At 42.3% G+C, this 17,471-nt stretch overlaps 1 protein-coding gene across 2 annotated transcripts; it reads right to left on the reverse strand.

Annotated features, from left to right (window-relative positions):
- Positions 1-41: 41 nt before the first annotated feature.
- Positions 42-16,380, reverse strand: LOC115153973 (RNA-binding protein 27). Of its 2 annotated transcripts, none has more exons than XM_029699707.1 (21): positions 16,150-16,380; positions 15,174-15,292; positions 14,892-15,019; positions 14,722-14,804; positions 14,264-14,454; positions 13,725-14,012; positions 12,706-12,936; positions 11,895-12,053; positions 11,057-11,203; positions 9,231-9,375; positions 8,895-9,075; positions 8,507-8,731; positions 8,215-8,343; positions 7,950-8,078; positions 7,761-7,835; positions 5,777-5,947; positions 4,031-4,135; positions 2,940-3,152; positions 2,645-2,728; positions 2,415-2,534; positions 42-2,296 (listed from the first exon to the last, which is right to left on the reverse strand). In XM_029699707.1, the coding sequence occupies exons 1-21, from the start codon at positions 16,209-16,211 to the stop codon at positions 2,207-2,209; spliced, it is 3,075 nt and encodes a 1,024-aa protein (XP_029555567.1). In that variant the 5' UTR covers positions 16,212-16,380; the 3' UTR covers positions 42-2,206. The 2 variants fall into 2 exon arrangements, with proteins under 2 accessions (XP_029555567.1, XP_029555565.1); XM_029699705.1 differs by having other exon boundaries at positions 8,215-8,346.
- Between the last annotated feature and the right edge of the window lie 1,091 nt (positions 16,381-17,471).

The raw sequence follows: 17,471 nt of genomic DNA on the forward strand, positions 1-17,471 counted from the left end.
AAAAAGTTAGTGAGACAATACTAAAGGAATGACAACACAGGTTTGAAGGTAATATTCTTTTGGAATGTTCTCCCACCCAGGTAGAAATTTGAATGTATTTCTTTGATCTTTTTTTGTTGTTGCTTGTGTCTAATTCAAATTGTTTATATTTTGTATTTTGTTCCTCTTCCAAGCACCCCATTCCTCCATCTTTATTGGTAAAAGCAAACATGCTAGTGAGTTAGAAATCCATTTTACAAACAGAATAAATCAAAAATACAGCCACATCCCGCAAATATAAACAGTAACAAATCCCAAAATGATTCTTCCAATAAATGGGTGCCATTTTACACTACGACGTCAGAGTAGCATCCACATGGCAGTATAAACAAGTGTAGAAGTTTCTCAAAGCAATTTCTGAAATCCCACTTTGACATGTAAGTCCTTTGACATCTGTCCTTTACTGACATTTTCAAGAAAAGGACTGTTCATAAAAGCACATAGCAAACAAGTGAGGGTACTGTGCAATGAAAAATATATTCTCTAGCCTTTTCCTTCTGGTCTTATGGTCATCCCTTTCTCACATTTGAATGGGCATTTTATTTATTTCCAAAACTAAATATGTTGCCACGTGATAAGTATCATGCTGATGTGTTAGATGGTAATGCCAAGCCTCACTGACGGAGATGAGGCAAAGCCTAGAAGTCCAAGAGTAAGCCTACTTTCCACATTTCTCTAATCGAACTCTTTCAATAGGACTGTAAAATGAACAGGGATCAAAATCTGGTAGGGGCTACGGCAACATAATTTTTTGTTGTTTGCACTCAACGTTGAATTAAATGGTCTATTCTCGAGTTAGACAGACACGCTGGCCAAATATGAAAGAACATGCTCTAGAGTTCAATATCTATACTTCAGCAGCAGCTATACAGAATTCATTTTTTCCTCTCCTGACAAAATGTAAATACAGTATGTAAGGACAAATAATACACAAGTATACACATTCAAAAGAGGATGTTACTTTGCTCATTTGAGCCACCAACACAATGCTTCTTGACTTGCAGGGAGTCCTCACTCATTTACACTAAGTGCCTCACATCGAATGGATTAAACTGCTGCCGAATATTGCTACTGTAAAATAAGATCAGAAACTGTGCATGGAGAAATCTGTTACAAATGGCTGGTTTACTTGTCAGCTCTCAAAACCATGCGGCTAAATCCTGGCAGACATGAGCTGGTAAGAATGTGTTATGTGAAGTGACGCCACAAGGGTTGGTTTAACACAAACCTACCTCAAGTAGGGACATTAAGTACTCTTGCTTGAAAATAAAATGGGACCTCTTTTCCTGACACAATTTCAACATTCATTCAAATGACAAACTGAAAAAATATCAACAAAGTAATTCCTATTGCAGAAAAATAACATCTCGTAAAAATGCAGCCTTCTGATTATGTAAGGCAAAATTATATATAAAACCAAATGCTCAGTATACATTCAAACACCATTGTCTACAGATCTCCAACAAGTTTGACAATAGATGACTAGATCCTCATCCAAAGATGTCTTTGGTCTCAGATGACAGAAGAGATGACTCAGAAAAAGAAAGAGTTGTTAAACACCATCTCAAAAGTGCGTAACATTAGTCTTGGTGTTCACATGTGCATAAAGTGGCACCACACATTTAGTCGACAACAAAATACTCAGTGGAATATCAAGTGTCTCTCTTTGAATCCAAGATGGAGGCTGTATCTAATTTACATTTCAACAGGGGACGCTGATGCCTTCTGTAAACGTAGCTGTGACAGCGTAGCATTTCCCTGGACCTTGAGCCTCGTAATCATAGACAATATCAGCCAAATAAGAGAGGATGAATCCATTGCTTAAATATTTATAAAAATACCTATTCACAGTAGTCATAAATGTTGTACTGATATTATCTGGTAACCACATCGAAACATTTATTTATAACGGTTTAGATTTATCTCAGCAAAAGTGAGATTTTAATAATTATTCAGATGTTTCAAGAGAAAACAGTCTGCCCTTCCAAGCTTCACACGCATCATTAAAGTATAGACTTTCTCATATTAGTCCTTATTTCTTCAGTTTCAAAATACTGGAAGCTGGTCTAAAAAAAACCTAAAGAAGTGATTTCCATCAAATCAGCTTGAATTAGTTTAAAAAATATATCAGTCTTTCCCACATAAAAGTGTGACGTTCGTATTGCCTTCATCGCCTCCATGAACGACTCTCATACTCGTCATCCTCATCGTCGTCTTCCTCCTCTTCCTCCATAAGCAGGTAGGGGCTGACTTCCTCCTGGAGGAATCAAATGAAATAATCTTTAGATCAAGCGGTTCATTGAGTGATGATTTCACATGGTTTTCCAAAATGCTATAATAAAACAGGAAATAGGGAGAGAAGTACAGAAACTTACCGCATTGACCTCTTCCTTTGAGTCCTCCTCCTCAGGTTCTGTGGATACAGATGGTGTCTTCGGCTTGAACCATGAAATCTGTAGAACGCGACCTTTGAACTTTGCTCCTTGGTTTGCAGCCTATAATGTGAAAATGATCATGAATGGTAAAATTCTATTAAAACTTGAGAACTTGCACGGTTATAAAGGCATCAAAATGTTACTGTGTGCATGCCATCTGCAGGACATACATTCTCTGCGTCGCTCCGGGTCTTGAACGTCATGATAACACTGGTAGCGTCCTGATCACGGAGCTCCTCTATCTCACCAAATTTCTGTGACAAAGACGAGAATACAGAAACAGTCATATTTGCAAGTACCGGTCAAAACTCCTTTACACATCTCTCTGGTGGAAGCACTGTTTTTACTACTATAATGATTCATGCTATGTACCACGAGTTCTAGCACAGACTTTTCAATATTCAAATAAGACATTTTGGGGAAATTATACAACTAGCTGGATTTGATAAGGGCGTATTTCCTTACCACAAAGTGAGGCATCAGCTCCTCCTTCTCTTCCTGTGTGACTCCCAGGATAGCGATGGCTCGGGGCCTGTGGTCCACCACCATGTGATTGCCCCCTCCTCTGCCCCCTCCTCTGTGTCCCCGCCCCCTGCCCCTTCCTCGGCCCCTGCCCCTGACACCAACTGCGTCGCCCACCTTCCCACGCCCGGTTGGTATCAGGCCCAACCGGGTGGCCTGGGGGAACACGGTCAACAAGGTCATCAGATCCACAGCTAACTTCCATTTCTCAACAACACACAGCATGAGGTGCCAGCTGACACTAAGGTGATGCCACAGATCCAAATGTGGAATCAAGACAGCTGGCCGTGTCACCAGACCCCAAACCAAGGTGGTGGAGATGGTGCTACCTGGCATGTCCTCACCAAACAGTGCCAGGCAGCAGCGTCAGTATCCAGGAAGAAAATGTAGTGCTACTGAGAACCAGTGTCCCCACAGGCTTGGTATCCATCTTTAATCTGTCCAAGGGAACATGTACCAGCAGACTGACTGTGGTGGCCCTGATGGCTTAGAGCAGAGCACCAACACCACTCCTCCTAATTGTCATCCCTCCACTTTCTTACAAGGAACACAATCTCAAACTTTAATGACATCAGATGCATCAATGTAGGATCTCTGTTTGGTTAGGATTCGTTAGTGGGTGTCCTCTGGGCTTGGTAAGTGCCTGCAGTTTAATGTGCAGAAGAGGGGTAAAGCCATGCATATTTCAAGGGGGCTAATTTAAGCACACTATGCTGGAAAAGCCATGCAGTGGGCTGTTAACAAAAATACATTTATTGTTTCCAGCCTGATCCTCTGACATCAAGGATGACATAATGTGACTAGCGACAGACAGAACAGCTGTGGGACAAGGCATATGTTCACATCCAAGGTGATGCCTTTCTGCTCGCTTCAGACCATTCTTGTAAAGGTTGCATTTTAACCAACAGTACACGTGTTTTGGAGATGCCTAGGCTGCCACTCCTCCTTCAGTATGCCAGAAGACTGCCACATTCCAGACATGTTCATTAATGCTAGACAGGACTTCCCAAATGATGGATGCCATGTATACCCACCTCAACCTGCAACTGACCCAGTCTCCTCTTCAGGTCGGTTGTGTCCTCTCCAGAACTCATCTTCTTGTGGAAATCAAGCTCTGCATCCAGAAGCTCCTTTTGTGCCTGAGGGAGAGCACCATTGATATTATTTTGGGATTTCCACAATGCATGCGCCATAGAAATTGAATGAATACTCCCAGTTGGTATTAGACAGAATGTTCTGGCCCACTGCCGTGGGGGAAAACAACCTGAGGTTACCTTGGTTACCCCACTGGCTCACAGCAAACCCTTTTCAAAACACAATGTTCTTGTTGTCTGCTTGTTTTAGTCAATTGCTAAAGTACATTAGGAAATGTACAACATGTCTAAAGATTACTTTCAACATTGCCTGCTCCAGAGCGTTTTCACTACTTAGAAAAACATAATATTTTAGGGCTTCCCTCATGCCCCTTTTAAATGAAGCTAGTAGCCACATGAGGGCTCTTCTGGCAGGCTTCCCTACATGCAGGGCGGATTTTTGACCAGGTTACATGTATATTGAACACCACATCTTTGTCATGTTTTGTTATTTCTGTAGAACTAAACATTATTTTATATCGACAACAAAGTTGACTCTTTTACAATGGGAAAGAATAGTTTTCCCCAATTTGTGGGCGTGGTCAAGGGGAATTCCTTCTTATGACGTAAATAGACTCAGAGTACAGTGTAAATAGACTCAGAGTACAGAAGGGGCTTGGAGCCTCTAAAGCCGTCTCCATTGGAACTTTGAAGTCAACCCAGATTGGGCTGGCCTTGGTGGGCTAGCTCAAATTGCATTTCCAGTGCCTCCAGGAATTACAAACGTCATGTTGCTAGGTAGCCAATTTGTGACTGTGCAGGTGGCTTCGCTAATGTTGCTAGCTATCTAGCACCCCATACTCCTGCCAGTGCCAGCCAGAATCAGAGCTATGTATTTAATTTGCTAACGATAGCAAAACGGTTAGTGTCGTCGCTAGCATAACAGGCTAGCTTAATTCCTACCTTGCTTGCCATGGCAATGGTTATTAGCTAGCTAGCTAACCAAGCAAACCAGACGACAGGATTGATATGATGTTGCTAGATTTTAATATGACCTGGCCGGATACAATTCCTGTTATCTCAAGTTGGCTTGCTAGCTTGTTTCAACTGATTTGCTAGCTAACGTTTGGGAGCTAGCATTAGAAGGCTGACTGTTCTTATAAAAGTTTGTGTAGCGCCAAAATGAATGAAGGATCCAGCTATGGTGGTAATTTTATGTAATGTCTGACTGCCACAATACTGCTTGTCTATGCTAGCTAACAGCAACAAGCCCAGAAAATGAATAGAAAATTATATAAAAATGCTAGCTAATGGGTCAGCATCCAGCAGTGATTAGCTGGTGGTTGCATAGTAAGGTCTTCACCAGCTCGAACTCTAATAGAGCTGGCACCAGTTGTGAAACCGGACTGCGCTGGCCCGGGTTTCCCTCGACCCAGCTCGAATTTGAGAATTCCATTCGAGCCAGCTGAAACTTGCCCTAATTTTAAGTGCCAGTGGACACAGAGCTTAACCCTGACAATTTGACTGGTAAACTCATGGGTTTACAATGGCTGCCTGGTATTGTGATGCAACAATTTCCATGTTAATGTAAAAATGTTCATTCAAATTATGTTAACTGATCAAGCGCATGCAATGGAATGTATTTTTTGTAATGTCAGTTGAGTTGATTCAACAAATCACAGAATATGATATGGTAGGTAGACTTACATCCGTCTTAGTCTTGGACTGAGCCGTGTTGGCTGTGGAATGGGAGGCTGGGTTCATCTCGTTCTGAAGCTGGGAGATCTTGTCGGTCAGATCCTTCAGAGTCTTCATAATGTTGGCCCTCTCCTCTGGCTTCAATGTGGCCCTGTTCTTTTCAAGTCTGTTGATCAGAGCCTATAGGAGGGAGGACATGAGATCAACTGACTATTCAATGTAAGACAAGCAGGGTATCCAGGACAACACCCAGGGTCTCTTGGTCTAGCGGTGTCCTTGTTTTGATAGTGAAAGGACAACACGATGATCACAGCATGTGGTTTATTTGCAACTAAAATTAAAGGTGGTGATGGTGGCATCCTTTAAATTAATAACTATACAGTTGAAGTCGGAAGTTTACATACACCTTAGCCAAATACATTCAAGCTCAGTTTCACAATTCCTCACATTTAATCCTAGTAAAAATGCCCTGTCTTAAGTCAGTTAGGATCACCACTTTATTTTGAGAATGTGAAATGTCAGAATAATAGGAGAGAGAATTATTTATTTCAGCTTTTATTTCCTTCGTCACATTCCCAGTGGGTCAGAAGTTTACATACAGTCAATTAGTATTTGGTAGCATTGCCTTTAAATTGTTTTACTTGGGTCAACCGTTTCAGGTAGCCTTCCACAAGCTTCCCACAATAAGTTGGGTGAATTTTGGCCCATTCCTCCTGACAGAGCTGGTGTAACTGAGTCAGATTTGTAGGCCTCCTTGCTCGCACACGCTTTCTCAGTTCTACCCACAAATGTTCTATAGGATTGAGGTCAAGGCTTTGTGATGGCCACTCCAATACCTTGACATCGTTGTCCTTAAGCCATTTTGCCACAACTTTGGAAGTATGCTTGGGGTCATTGTCCATTTGGAAGTCCCATTTGCGATCAAGCTTTAACTTCCTGACTGATGTCTTGAGATGTTGCTTCAATATATCCACATAATTTTCCTTCCTTATGATGCCATCTATTTTGTGAAGTGCACCAGTCCCTCCTGCAGCAAAGCACCCCCACAACATGATGCTGCCACCCACGTGCTTCACGGTTGGGATGGTGTTCTTTGGCTTGCAAGCCTCCCCTCAAACAGTTCCATTTTTGTTTCATCAGACCAGAGGACATTTCTCCAAAAAGTACAATCTTTGTCCCCATGTGCAGTTGCAAACCGTAGTCTGGCTTTTTTGTGGCGGTTTTGGAGCAGTGGCATCTTCCTTGCTGAGCGGCCTTTCAAGTTATGTCGATATAGGACTCGTTTTACTGTGGATGTAGATACTTTTGTACCCATTTCCTCCAGCATCTTCACAAGGTCCTTTGGTGTCGTTCTGGGATTGATTTGCACTTTTAGCACCAAAGTACGTTCATCTCTAGGAGACAAAACGCGTCTCCTTCCTGAGCGGTATGATGGCTGCGTGGTCCCATGGTGTTTATACTTGCGTACTATTGTTTGTAAAAGATGAACGTAGTACCTTCAGGTTTTTGGAAATTTCTCCCAAGGATGAACCAGACTTGTGGAGGTCTACAATTTTTTTCTGAGGTCGGGTGATTTTCCCATGATGTCCAGCAAAGAGGCACTGAGTTTGAATGTAGGCCTTGAAATACATACACAGGTACACCTCCAATTGACTGAAATGATGTCAATTAGCCTATCAGAAGCTTCTAAAGCCATGACACCATTTTCTGGAATTTTCCAAGCTGTTTAAAGGCACAGTCAACTTAGTGTATGTAAACGTCTGACCCACTGGAATTGTGATACAGTGAATTATAAGTGAAATAATCTGCCTGTAAACAATTGTTGAAAAAATTACTTGTGTCATGCACAAAGTAGATGCTCTAACCGACTTGCCAAAACCATAGTTCGTTAACAAGGAATTTGTGGAGTGGTTGAAAAGCAAGTTAATGACTCCAACTTAAGTGTATGTAAACTTCCGACTTCAACTGTATGTAGTATAAGCAACCATCTTACCTTTTGACATTCAATCTGCTTCTCCAGCATCTCCTGCTTCTTTTTCCTCATGTCCTGCTGCAACTTCAATGTCTCCTGAAACAAGAATAAAGCAAACAATTATTTATAATGTATTTTTGATTTGTGTATAAAAAAGGTAATGAGTGACTATGAAAGTCATTCAAAATGCAGACGGGAAAAATTACTTGCCTGCTTCTTTTTCAAGATCTCCTGTGCTTCAAGTGCTTTGGCAGTTTTACCAAGTGACTTGGACGCTCCCTTGTGGACTGTGGAGCTGTAGGGCCCCTTCTGAAGGGCCACAGAAGTAGAGAAGAGTGCCTAGGACAGGAAGAGACAGACAGACCCTTTGATTACTACCTTACCCCCGTGTCAATCTACTCTCTTTGCCATCATACAACACCATGCTGTAGCTCTGCATAGGGGCACTGTCAGACCATTGGAGCTGACGGCTTACCGCTGCAGGGTCTGCGCTGGGGTGCAGGACGTCCAGTTTGCCTCCAGCCACAACCCCAACACCAAGGACATGTTTGGACACCGTCTTATTATTCAGCACATAAGCCCCGGGATTGTGTTGCTTGATCACCTGCTGGTTTATACAGAGATACATAAGAGTCATGAAAGAAATGTTGATCACGTCTAATCTGGAACTTAGAACTTCTCCATTCAAAATCAAAACTACTGTTCGAATGAATAAATGCTTGGCCAGCTAAAAAGGTTTTAGCAGTAGTCAGAAGTGCTCTGTCCACCTTATGAACGTTGGGGTGCTGCTGCCCCATGGCAGAGCTCTGTCCGTGTCCGTCCCCCTGGCCCTGACCCATGCCCTGTCCCTGCTGGGTGTTGGCCTCACGGTGCCAGTACACACGGATGAAGCGGTTGTTGAGCACCGCCTCAGTGCTGGAGATGGCCTGCCGTGCCTCCTCGTTGGCTGTGTACTGGATCAGCGCTGCCTCGGGGTCACCACCAAATACCACCTATTGGAGGAGAAAGGTCAGAAAGTAGTAAACGGGAAGGCCAGAAGTTATGTCCCTGATCACCCTTCCAAAGTAAAACGCATGTACACCCCCTAACATTTATTGATCTAAGACTCATTGTTTAGTGGTACACATGGTTTCAAGGAATTGTCAGATTTCTTACCTGAATGTTTACGATGGTACCAAACTTGCTAAAGTGCTCATTCAATTTGGTGATGTTGTTGAGATCTCGGGGGATTTTGCGAACTTCAAGCTTAGTGTTGACGTAGTGATTCTTCTTGGGGAAGCCCCCGTGTTGGGGCTTGTTGGGGAAGTTGAGCTGGTTGTTGGCCTGGTAGTTGGGCCTGGAAGAGAATGAGTTATTCTTCTTACTTTTTTTTAAAGGTATTTTCTTAAAATTGCATTGTTGGTTAAGGGCTTGTAAGTAAGCATTTCACTGTAAGGACTACACCTGTTGTATTCGGCACATGTGACAAATACAATTTTACAATGTTCTTACTTGTCCATCCAGGGTTTTTTGGGCGGTGGACCCTCTGTGGGCCCCAGGGGCCTCTTCCTACTCTCATGCTCTGTGCTGCTGTAGCGACACACACTGCTGGGGACACTGGCCACCGCCGGCTCTGTCTGGATCACGATGTTAGCCGCTGGGACAGGAGAAACACATTGTCAGTCATAATGACAGCTCGAATCTGGTTGACACTGAGGATACGTAAAGGCAGGATTCAGACAGATTTTGACAGATGGTTCCCATGACCAACAATTGGCGTAGTCTACGTACGTATAAAAAAAAGCATGAATGTGGATTGGACGCTGAGTGGCTGCTCTCTGATCCTATGTACCATCTCCTGTCGTTGTGCAAGGCACTTAAACCCCCCCCGCCACAAAGTAGAATACCTGTTAGGCAACTGTATAAAAAATATTTAAAAAATGTGGTCAACCCTCAGTCTGGAGAGCTACTTCGTGAGCAGGCTTTGATGCAGCCCTGCTCAAACACAGAGTCAGTTTATCAAGGTTTGGTTGAGCAGCTCATTTCTAAAATGTGGGTAGTTAAAGGGGGACTGGAATAAAAGCCTGGAGGATGGTTAACCATCCTTTATGTAAAACATTGCAACATTACATTAGCTCATTCAAAAATATCAAAGATCAAATGGCTATGGTAGTGGGGTTGGGCGAAATGGAAAAATATTTTTCACATTTTAGAATAATAAAGGTTGTAAATGTGCTTTGAGTATCTTGGTCTGCAGTTATGAGGCTGGCTGGACTTACTGCCAAATTCTCTAAAATTACGTTTGTAGAGAAATTAACATTTTAATTATCTGGCAACAGCTCTGGTGGACATTCCTGCAGTCAGAATGCCAATTGTACGCTCCCTCAACTTGAGACATGTGTCGTGACAAAACGGGACATTTTAAAGTAGCCCTTTATTGTCCCCAGCACAAGCTACACCTGTGTATTAATCACGCTGTTTAACCAGCTTCTTGATATACCACACCTGTCAGGTGGATGGATTATCTTGGCAAATGAGAAATGCTCACTAACAGGGATATAAACAAATTTGGGCACAAAATATGAGAGAAATAAGCTTTTTGTGCATATGGAGAATTTCAGGGATTTTTATTTCAGCTCATGAAACATGGGACCGGCACTTTACATGTTGCATTTATATTCTTGTTCAGTTTAAATACATTGAACATTAATTCATTTGCCCAAGTTTATCATAAGACATGAATAGAACGCATCAGTGATTCGCATTTCCTGCAACTTTCTGAAGAGGCAACAAGAATGCCACTGTGTGGTGCACACCTCTACCACTTTGTGTAGCTATTAGCGATGATGCTAGCTAATGAAAACAATCTTCTGGTTGATGGAAAGGCTTTCCCCAAAAACCTTCAATTAAATGCTAACTACAAACTTCAGGATATAATTGCATAATTTCACAAGGCCCTATACTTACCTGGCATAATTATATCAGGATAATGTTAATCAGTCCAGTGGGTATTTGTTTTGAAAACTCTACCATCACATGGGCGCTACAAAAAAACACTGCAAAACAGCCTCTTGGATAGGTGCACAATTCAATTAGTAACTACAACCCAAAATCTAATATTTTACCCTGACCTCAAAAGTGGTCTACGGATGTGATTTAAACATTGCTGTGGACTTAGAACATCCAATTTAGTTTTGGGAAAATCTAAATTGAATCAGGTCAAAAAATAAAAACAGATTTCATAGCACCCTAAATACAGAAGTCCTCATGTTTACTATAGGTTAGGATCAAAAAGAAAACCCAAACTAAACCACCAAAGTAAGACCCACATGTGATACCTCTGGATCCCTGGCCATCCCCGGAGGTGAGGCCGATCAGGTTGGGCCTCTGGGTCTGGATGCAGGGGATGAACTGCCTGTACTGGGGCCGGCCGGCTGCTGTCATGCCTGGAGACTCTGGGTTGTAACCCTCTGGGTCATAATTATCTGGCAACACAAGGGAGAACAGACAGACATCATTAGAAGAAGTCAGTGTTTTACAGTGAGAATACCCAAATAGGCCTATCCATCACAACACCTACTTTAACTATATGGCTACACTACAGGGAGAAAAAGAAATACAGTTGTAGTATTGAACTCAATATTATACAGTCTGCTTTTGCTCTATAATGTTCAATGGCTTGGGACTCAATAATGCATGCACTAAACTAGAGCAACTAAAAATAACATTTCAATTGAGAGTAGTGAAACGCACTGCATTTTAATTTCTTCTCTTATGTGGGCAGGACTACTAAAAGTAGTTTTTGCACTGTCTAATGTGCAGCTTACAGGAACAGTGGACTTTAGTTCATCCACAGTGCAACCCTCTGGTCAAAAGACGTTACTGCACCCTAAACAAACAACTAGATCATGCAGGCTAGGCAGTAGCACTAAAACAAAACACCCCCACTCAAAAGGAAAACATTTGCAACACGTGAATGAACCATGTGAACATAAATAATTTAAGACAACAGCATTTCTATGTCCTTTCTCACTACAGTCAAACAATACCATTTGGTTCACATGGATTTGAAAGTATGTCAAAGAAAACAAATTGACAAAAATGAGAACATTATGGGAGCTATGCCCATAAAAGTACCACTTTTCCAAGCGTATTGAGAAAAGCATAGCTGCTTACATTCTGACTGAGAATATTGGGGGTGTAGAGAGACAGAAGAGGGTGGTGGTGGTGGAGGAAGAGGAGGAGGTCCCACTCCAGGCGGTCCTAGAGAGGACGCAGAACTCGTCCCTGAGTGGTTGGGAGTTTCTATCCCACTTGTTGGTATCAATGGGGGCCCTATGGGAGATACAATTCCAAGCTGAACCCAGTAAATAATAGACACTGGTCATTTACTTAATAAACTCCTAAACAGAATAGGCTAGGTAAAGTACTACAGACATACACATTAAGTATAGGGTGAGTACTAGTGAGGGTAAGACAACAAAGACAGCTGTTTCCCTGAGGCGTGTTTCTATGTAGCACAACAGAGTCCTTATAACATGCCATTTCTCCATGGAACAGGCAAGCCTTGAACAACAGGGAAACAGCTTTCTTCTCATTGATACAAACACACATCTATGCATCCTAAAATGACTCATCCATAGAACTCGTCTTTATATCTGTGCCATTGTAGCATTGTGACAGCATGGGCAGTGCCATTGAGGCTACAACCCATAGAAAATCCCCACCTAGTTTACTACTTTAAAAATGGCAGAGGCCCTCAATGGCAATGTCAATGCTAAAACTGGTTATATACATGAGTCCTCCATCTCTAGGCTCTCACCACATCAGGAACTAAAGCTAGGGCCCTGGGTTTTTCTTAATCACGTGGCCTGACCAGGAAAAACTCTTGGCCCTACTTATAGACTTAGCCTATGTCAAACAATGACTGGTGAGCATTCCAGGTTCAAGGTTGAGTTCATAATTGGAGAGACATAACATTACTCACCAGGAGGGGGCATAGGGAAGATGCCCGGTGGGGGCGGCTGGCCGTGGGGGGGCATTGGCATCCTGATGGCCGGGGGTGGCTGGCCGTGGGGGGGCATGGCCATGCGGGCCGGCGGAGGCATGCCAGGTGGAGGAAACGGAATCATGGCGGGCAGCGTGACGTCGTCCACGATCAGAGGATCATTGCCGTGGTCAAAGGGACAGAGGTCACCACGCACACAGAAACCTTTTTCTGTGGAAGACAGAGACTGATCAAAATTCCATTAAAAAAAATATGAATTGCTTTCTTACTGTAAATGCGCTCAGCAAGACGCTTGCCAATAATACATTTAAAAAAAAATGTAGATAGAAATTATATCAGCCCAAATGAGATTATCGGTTTGGCAACCTTGACACTTTTTGTTTACAGTTCCTGACAAGATCCAGACTCTTCTCTGAACCCTCAAGGTGAGGTGGAGTGAAAAATCTCATTGCTGTTGAGACTGTTGGATGAATACAAACAGTGTCCCTCAGGGGAAGGATGTTCAACTTCGGTCATTAGTGCTGCTTTAAACCAGGCAAACACCCTACAAAGGGTTGGAATACCACACAACCGATTGCATTTAAACCATAAATAAAACACAATCGACTGGTATTTTACTAAATATTTGTACAATTTGATTAGAGTAGACATAAGCTTAACGGTCAACAGTTATGAACCCTGAAGCACACAATGATTAGAAGGCCATGTGAGGCCACCTGCTTCCAAATTCAACATCCTTTTACAAGTACATACATTAGAACTTATTTTGGTTATGGATAAGTTAGTCTTGTGCCTTTCATTCACAAAAAAGATAGAGCTGTTTAGCTACAAAAATAAAAACAAATAACTGTTTGTTCTTGTAAAAGAGAACGTGTCCTCAATGACTTACCAGGCTAAAATAAAACCCAGATATTGTTGCTAGATTTACAGCAAATCTGTAACATCTCATATCATAATATAGACCAGAGTGAAATTAGACCATTTTAGTTAGCCCTTACCGTCATAGTCACGGCAGCGGTGCTTGACTGAAGTGCCCTTGTTGAACGGCTTGCCCTCCCTGTGATTAGAGTAGTAATTAGACCAGCTCTCTGTAGTGCTGTCGGGCAGGTGAGCGGGTGCTACCACGGTAACAGAGTTTGGGACTGCTTGGCCCCCGGAGGAGGGAAATGGGTGCTGCTGAGGGGTAGGTAGGAGGGGCGGAGGGTGCTGTTGGGTTACCAGGGACCCAGAGGTGGAGTTGAAACTCTCTGGCTCCTTTCTCTCCACTTCAAACTTTGACCTGTAATCTGTTTAACATACACAGACACACAGAAAAGCTTGAACCTAAAAGGACACAAAATGCAACATAACCCAGGAAAAAAAATACCCCCTTTATGAAACATGCTCACCACAGAGGGCATTTAAGGATCCCCCAGTAAAAGTCCAATCAATACACTAATGTCTTTTGCTTGTTCTTAGCAAAGATTTGTTTTCAACCTTTCAGGTTAAACATGTGAAGTAAAGCAAATGTCCATGTCCGCGCCCCTGTGGGTCTCACCTCTCCCTCGGCTGTGCTCCTTGTCCCTGCTCTTGCCTCGGCTCCCACTTCGGCTCCTGCTGCGACTGTAGCTGCGCCCACGAGAGTTGCCTCCGTGCCGGTCATGCCTCTCCCGGTGGGAATCGGTGCTTTTACCGTGGCGGTCCATGTCACGCCGCTTGCGGTCGTCTCGTCTGCGGTCACCACGTCCCCTGTGTGGTCAGGCATGTAGGTTGGTCATTTAGCAGCACTTTTTATACAGCACCGGAACTCAAGGAGTTTCCTGTCTTTGTGGTAATCTGTACTATTGATGTGACTAGCATTTCAACAACAATAACTAAATTGTGTGTCAATGGCATAGTCCATTAGACTCAAGGGCCTAATCAAACTAACATCTTCACCCCAGAGAGCTTCATCACTGTCAAGAGGAACTCACTTGAAAACACCAGGAAAACAACAAACATAGATTTCAGCCTCACCTTGATTCGTTTAAGTCAGATCGGTTTCTCAGTGGACTTCTCCGCCTCCTGTTATCCCCCCTATCCTCTTCTACATTTTCAGCCTTAAGAAAACAATAGTTAGCTAGGTATATCCCCACTATCAAAGACTGCGACATAATACGACAGAGAAAGCTCAAAAAAGCTCTTACCTCCACAGGCTCCTGTTTTAGCACAGGGAGTTTGGGCTCCTCTTTGGGAACTTCCTTAGGAGGTGGATTCCCCAAGTAGTTTTTGGTGGTCAAACATTCAAAGAGCTTATCAACAAAACCAGTAGTTTCTGCAATAGGGAAAGCATCGAGGCATAAGACTTTTATAAAAATGTATCTCAAATGAGTTCACAGTCAGTCAACTACATGTTTACACAACGAAAATACTAACGTTAGTTGGTGAGATTCAAACCAACACTGACATTAAGGAGTTACGTAGCCTACCTTTTTGTAAAAAGACATCCAGTTGATCTGCACAAAGTGCTTTCAACTCTTTCTCAGGTTTGTCCTTCTTTACCAAAGCCACAACATAGTTGGCTAAAGCAGAGGGGTCGGCCTCACATCTGCAAAAGCAAACATTATCCATATTACTCAAAAGGGTTTGCATAGTTCCCAACCAGAGGTACTAGGATACCTGTGGGTACTTTAGAAGACTAATGAGACCATAGGATACTTGTAAAATTCACATGTGGGTTACTCCAGGCAGAGCAAAATTCAGTTGGTGGTGCAGTAACCGAAAAAGGTTGGGACACATTACTTTAGACAATATCTAACTAGAATCATTCATTTGTAACGAAGAGAGTTGTAAGGAAAAAGTTGAGTTTTTTAAGGCAGAAGGTTAGACCCTAATCTTGTGCTACATAACACATACTACAAATGACAACACACGTAGTTACATCAACTTGGATGACATGCTTCTTAGCTGGTTAGCTAGCTGGTTGGCTAAATGCTAGACGTCACTGCTAGCAATGTCTAAGGCCGGGTAGCTGCAGCTAACTTCGCCACTACATTTATGATAGGATGTTAAACTAGGAGTAGACTAAGTAGTTACCCATTCATCACAAGCCAAACGTGCTGTGCAGCCATTAATATAAGTAATTCACCTTGATTGGAACGATGTTGATTGAGTTGAGCAAGCTAGCTTTTAGTTAGCTGGCCAAGTTTACTACTGTAATGTTAGCTACTTAATAGTTAGCCAAATTGCGGCAGCAAAACACATATCTAAAATGTTAGAATCAGATTAGTGTCTGCAATTTACCCAACAAATCCGATATGCAGAACGTGTAACGTCGCATAATTGACAGAACAAACGTTAAATGTGTATTTTTACTGCCATATAACAAGCTAACGTTAGCAGTGGCGTAGCTAGTGCTAACTCGTGCAATCTAGCTAAATGTCATTTCAATTAATCAACACTCACATTGGCTCCAGGAGTTTTGCCAGCCAAGATTTCAAAGCTTCCACATTTTCTATGATCATCATGAAAACGACTTAACAATACTGACTATAAGTTCAATGTGCGTTGTGATATTCCTCCTTTCATCGTCTATAAATGTATATTAGGCTTAGCTAGGCCTTCAATAGTCACTCCACTTGCAGGTCGGACGAATTGCTTTACGTTCTAACACAGGCATGGCAACTTAACTGGCAATGTCGTAAACCGATCAGCTGGCCACACTAAAATTGGGGTTTAGTGCTATCCGGGATCCTTAAGACGTCCCTACCCCCCACTGAAGTTTATATTTAAAATGGTTAAAGTAATTTTTTTTGTATATATTTTTTTAACATTTATTTAACTGGGCAATGTTAATGTTAGGGTTTAGGGTAGGGACTCCCAAGGAATCCCGATAGCACTGACCCTAAGTAACCAGTAACCAATCAGCCTGAAACTGAATCCTGAAACTCTTTGGTTTTGCAGCTCTATTTAAAAATGTAATTAATGTAAAAGTTTCAATATTCTTTGAACAAACTTCAGGCAAGGGTTGACTCTTAACTAAAATCTTATATCACATTTTTTTCTTCACTCCTTTAAAAAAATATAAACAATGTCAATTATAATCTATAAATATGTATTTCCAATGATAGGTATAGGAGGTATATTTCACTGGTCATCTCCAAAGCCAACACCTCCTTTGGCCGCCTTTCCTTCCAGTTCTCTGCTGCCAATGATTGGAACGAATTGCAAAAATCACTGGTTGGAGACTTGTATCTCCCTCACTATTTTAAGCGTCAGCTGTCAGAACAGCTTACCGATCGCTGCAGCTGTACACAGCCCATCTGTAAATAGCCCATCCAACCAACTACCTATCTCATCCCCGTATTTGTTTTTTGCTCTTTTGCACACCAGTATTTCTACTTGCACATCCTCATCTGCACATAGAACACTCCAGTGTAATTTGCTAAATTGTAATTACTTCGCCACTATTGGCCTATTTATTGCCTTTCCTCCTTACTTCATTTGCACACACTGTATACAGATTTTTCTATTGTGTTATTGACTGTACGATTGTTTATTCCATGTGTAACTCTGTGTTGTTTTTGTCGCACTGCTTTGCTTTATCTTGGCCAGGTCGCAGTTGTAAATGAGAACTTGTTCTCAACTGGCCTACCTGGTTAAATAAAGGTGAAATTAAAAAAAATATTGGTGTGGAATATTCTGATTGTGTTTCGTACTACAGAGAAAGTACAGTAGGCTGCTTCCTTCTGCTGTGAAAAAGGTTCATGGCCAGAAGGAATCCAGTT

This window comes from Salmo trutta, chromosome 19 (genome assembly GCF_901001165.1).
Source record: "Salmo trutta chromosome 19, fSalTru1.1, whole genome shotgun sequence".
In the NCBI taxonomy this organism is placed as follows: Eukaryota; Metazoa; Chordata; class Actinopteri; order Salmoniformes; family Salmonidae; genus Salmo; species Salmo trutta.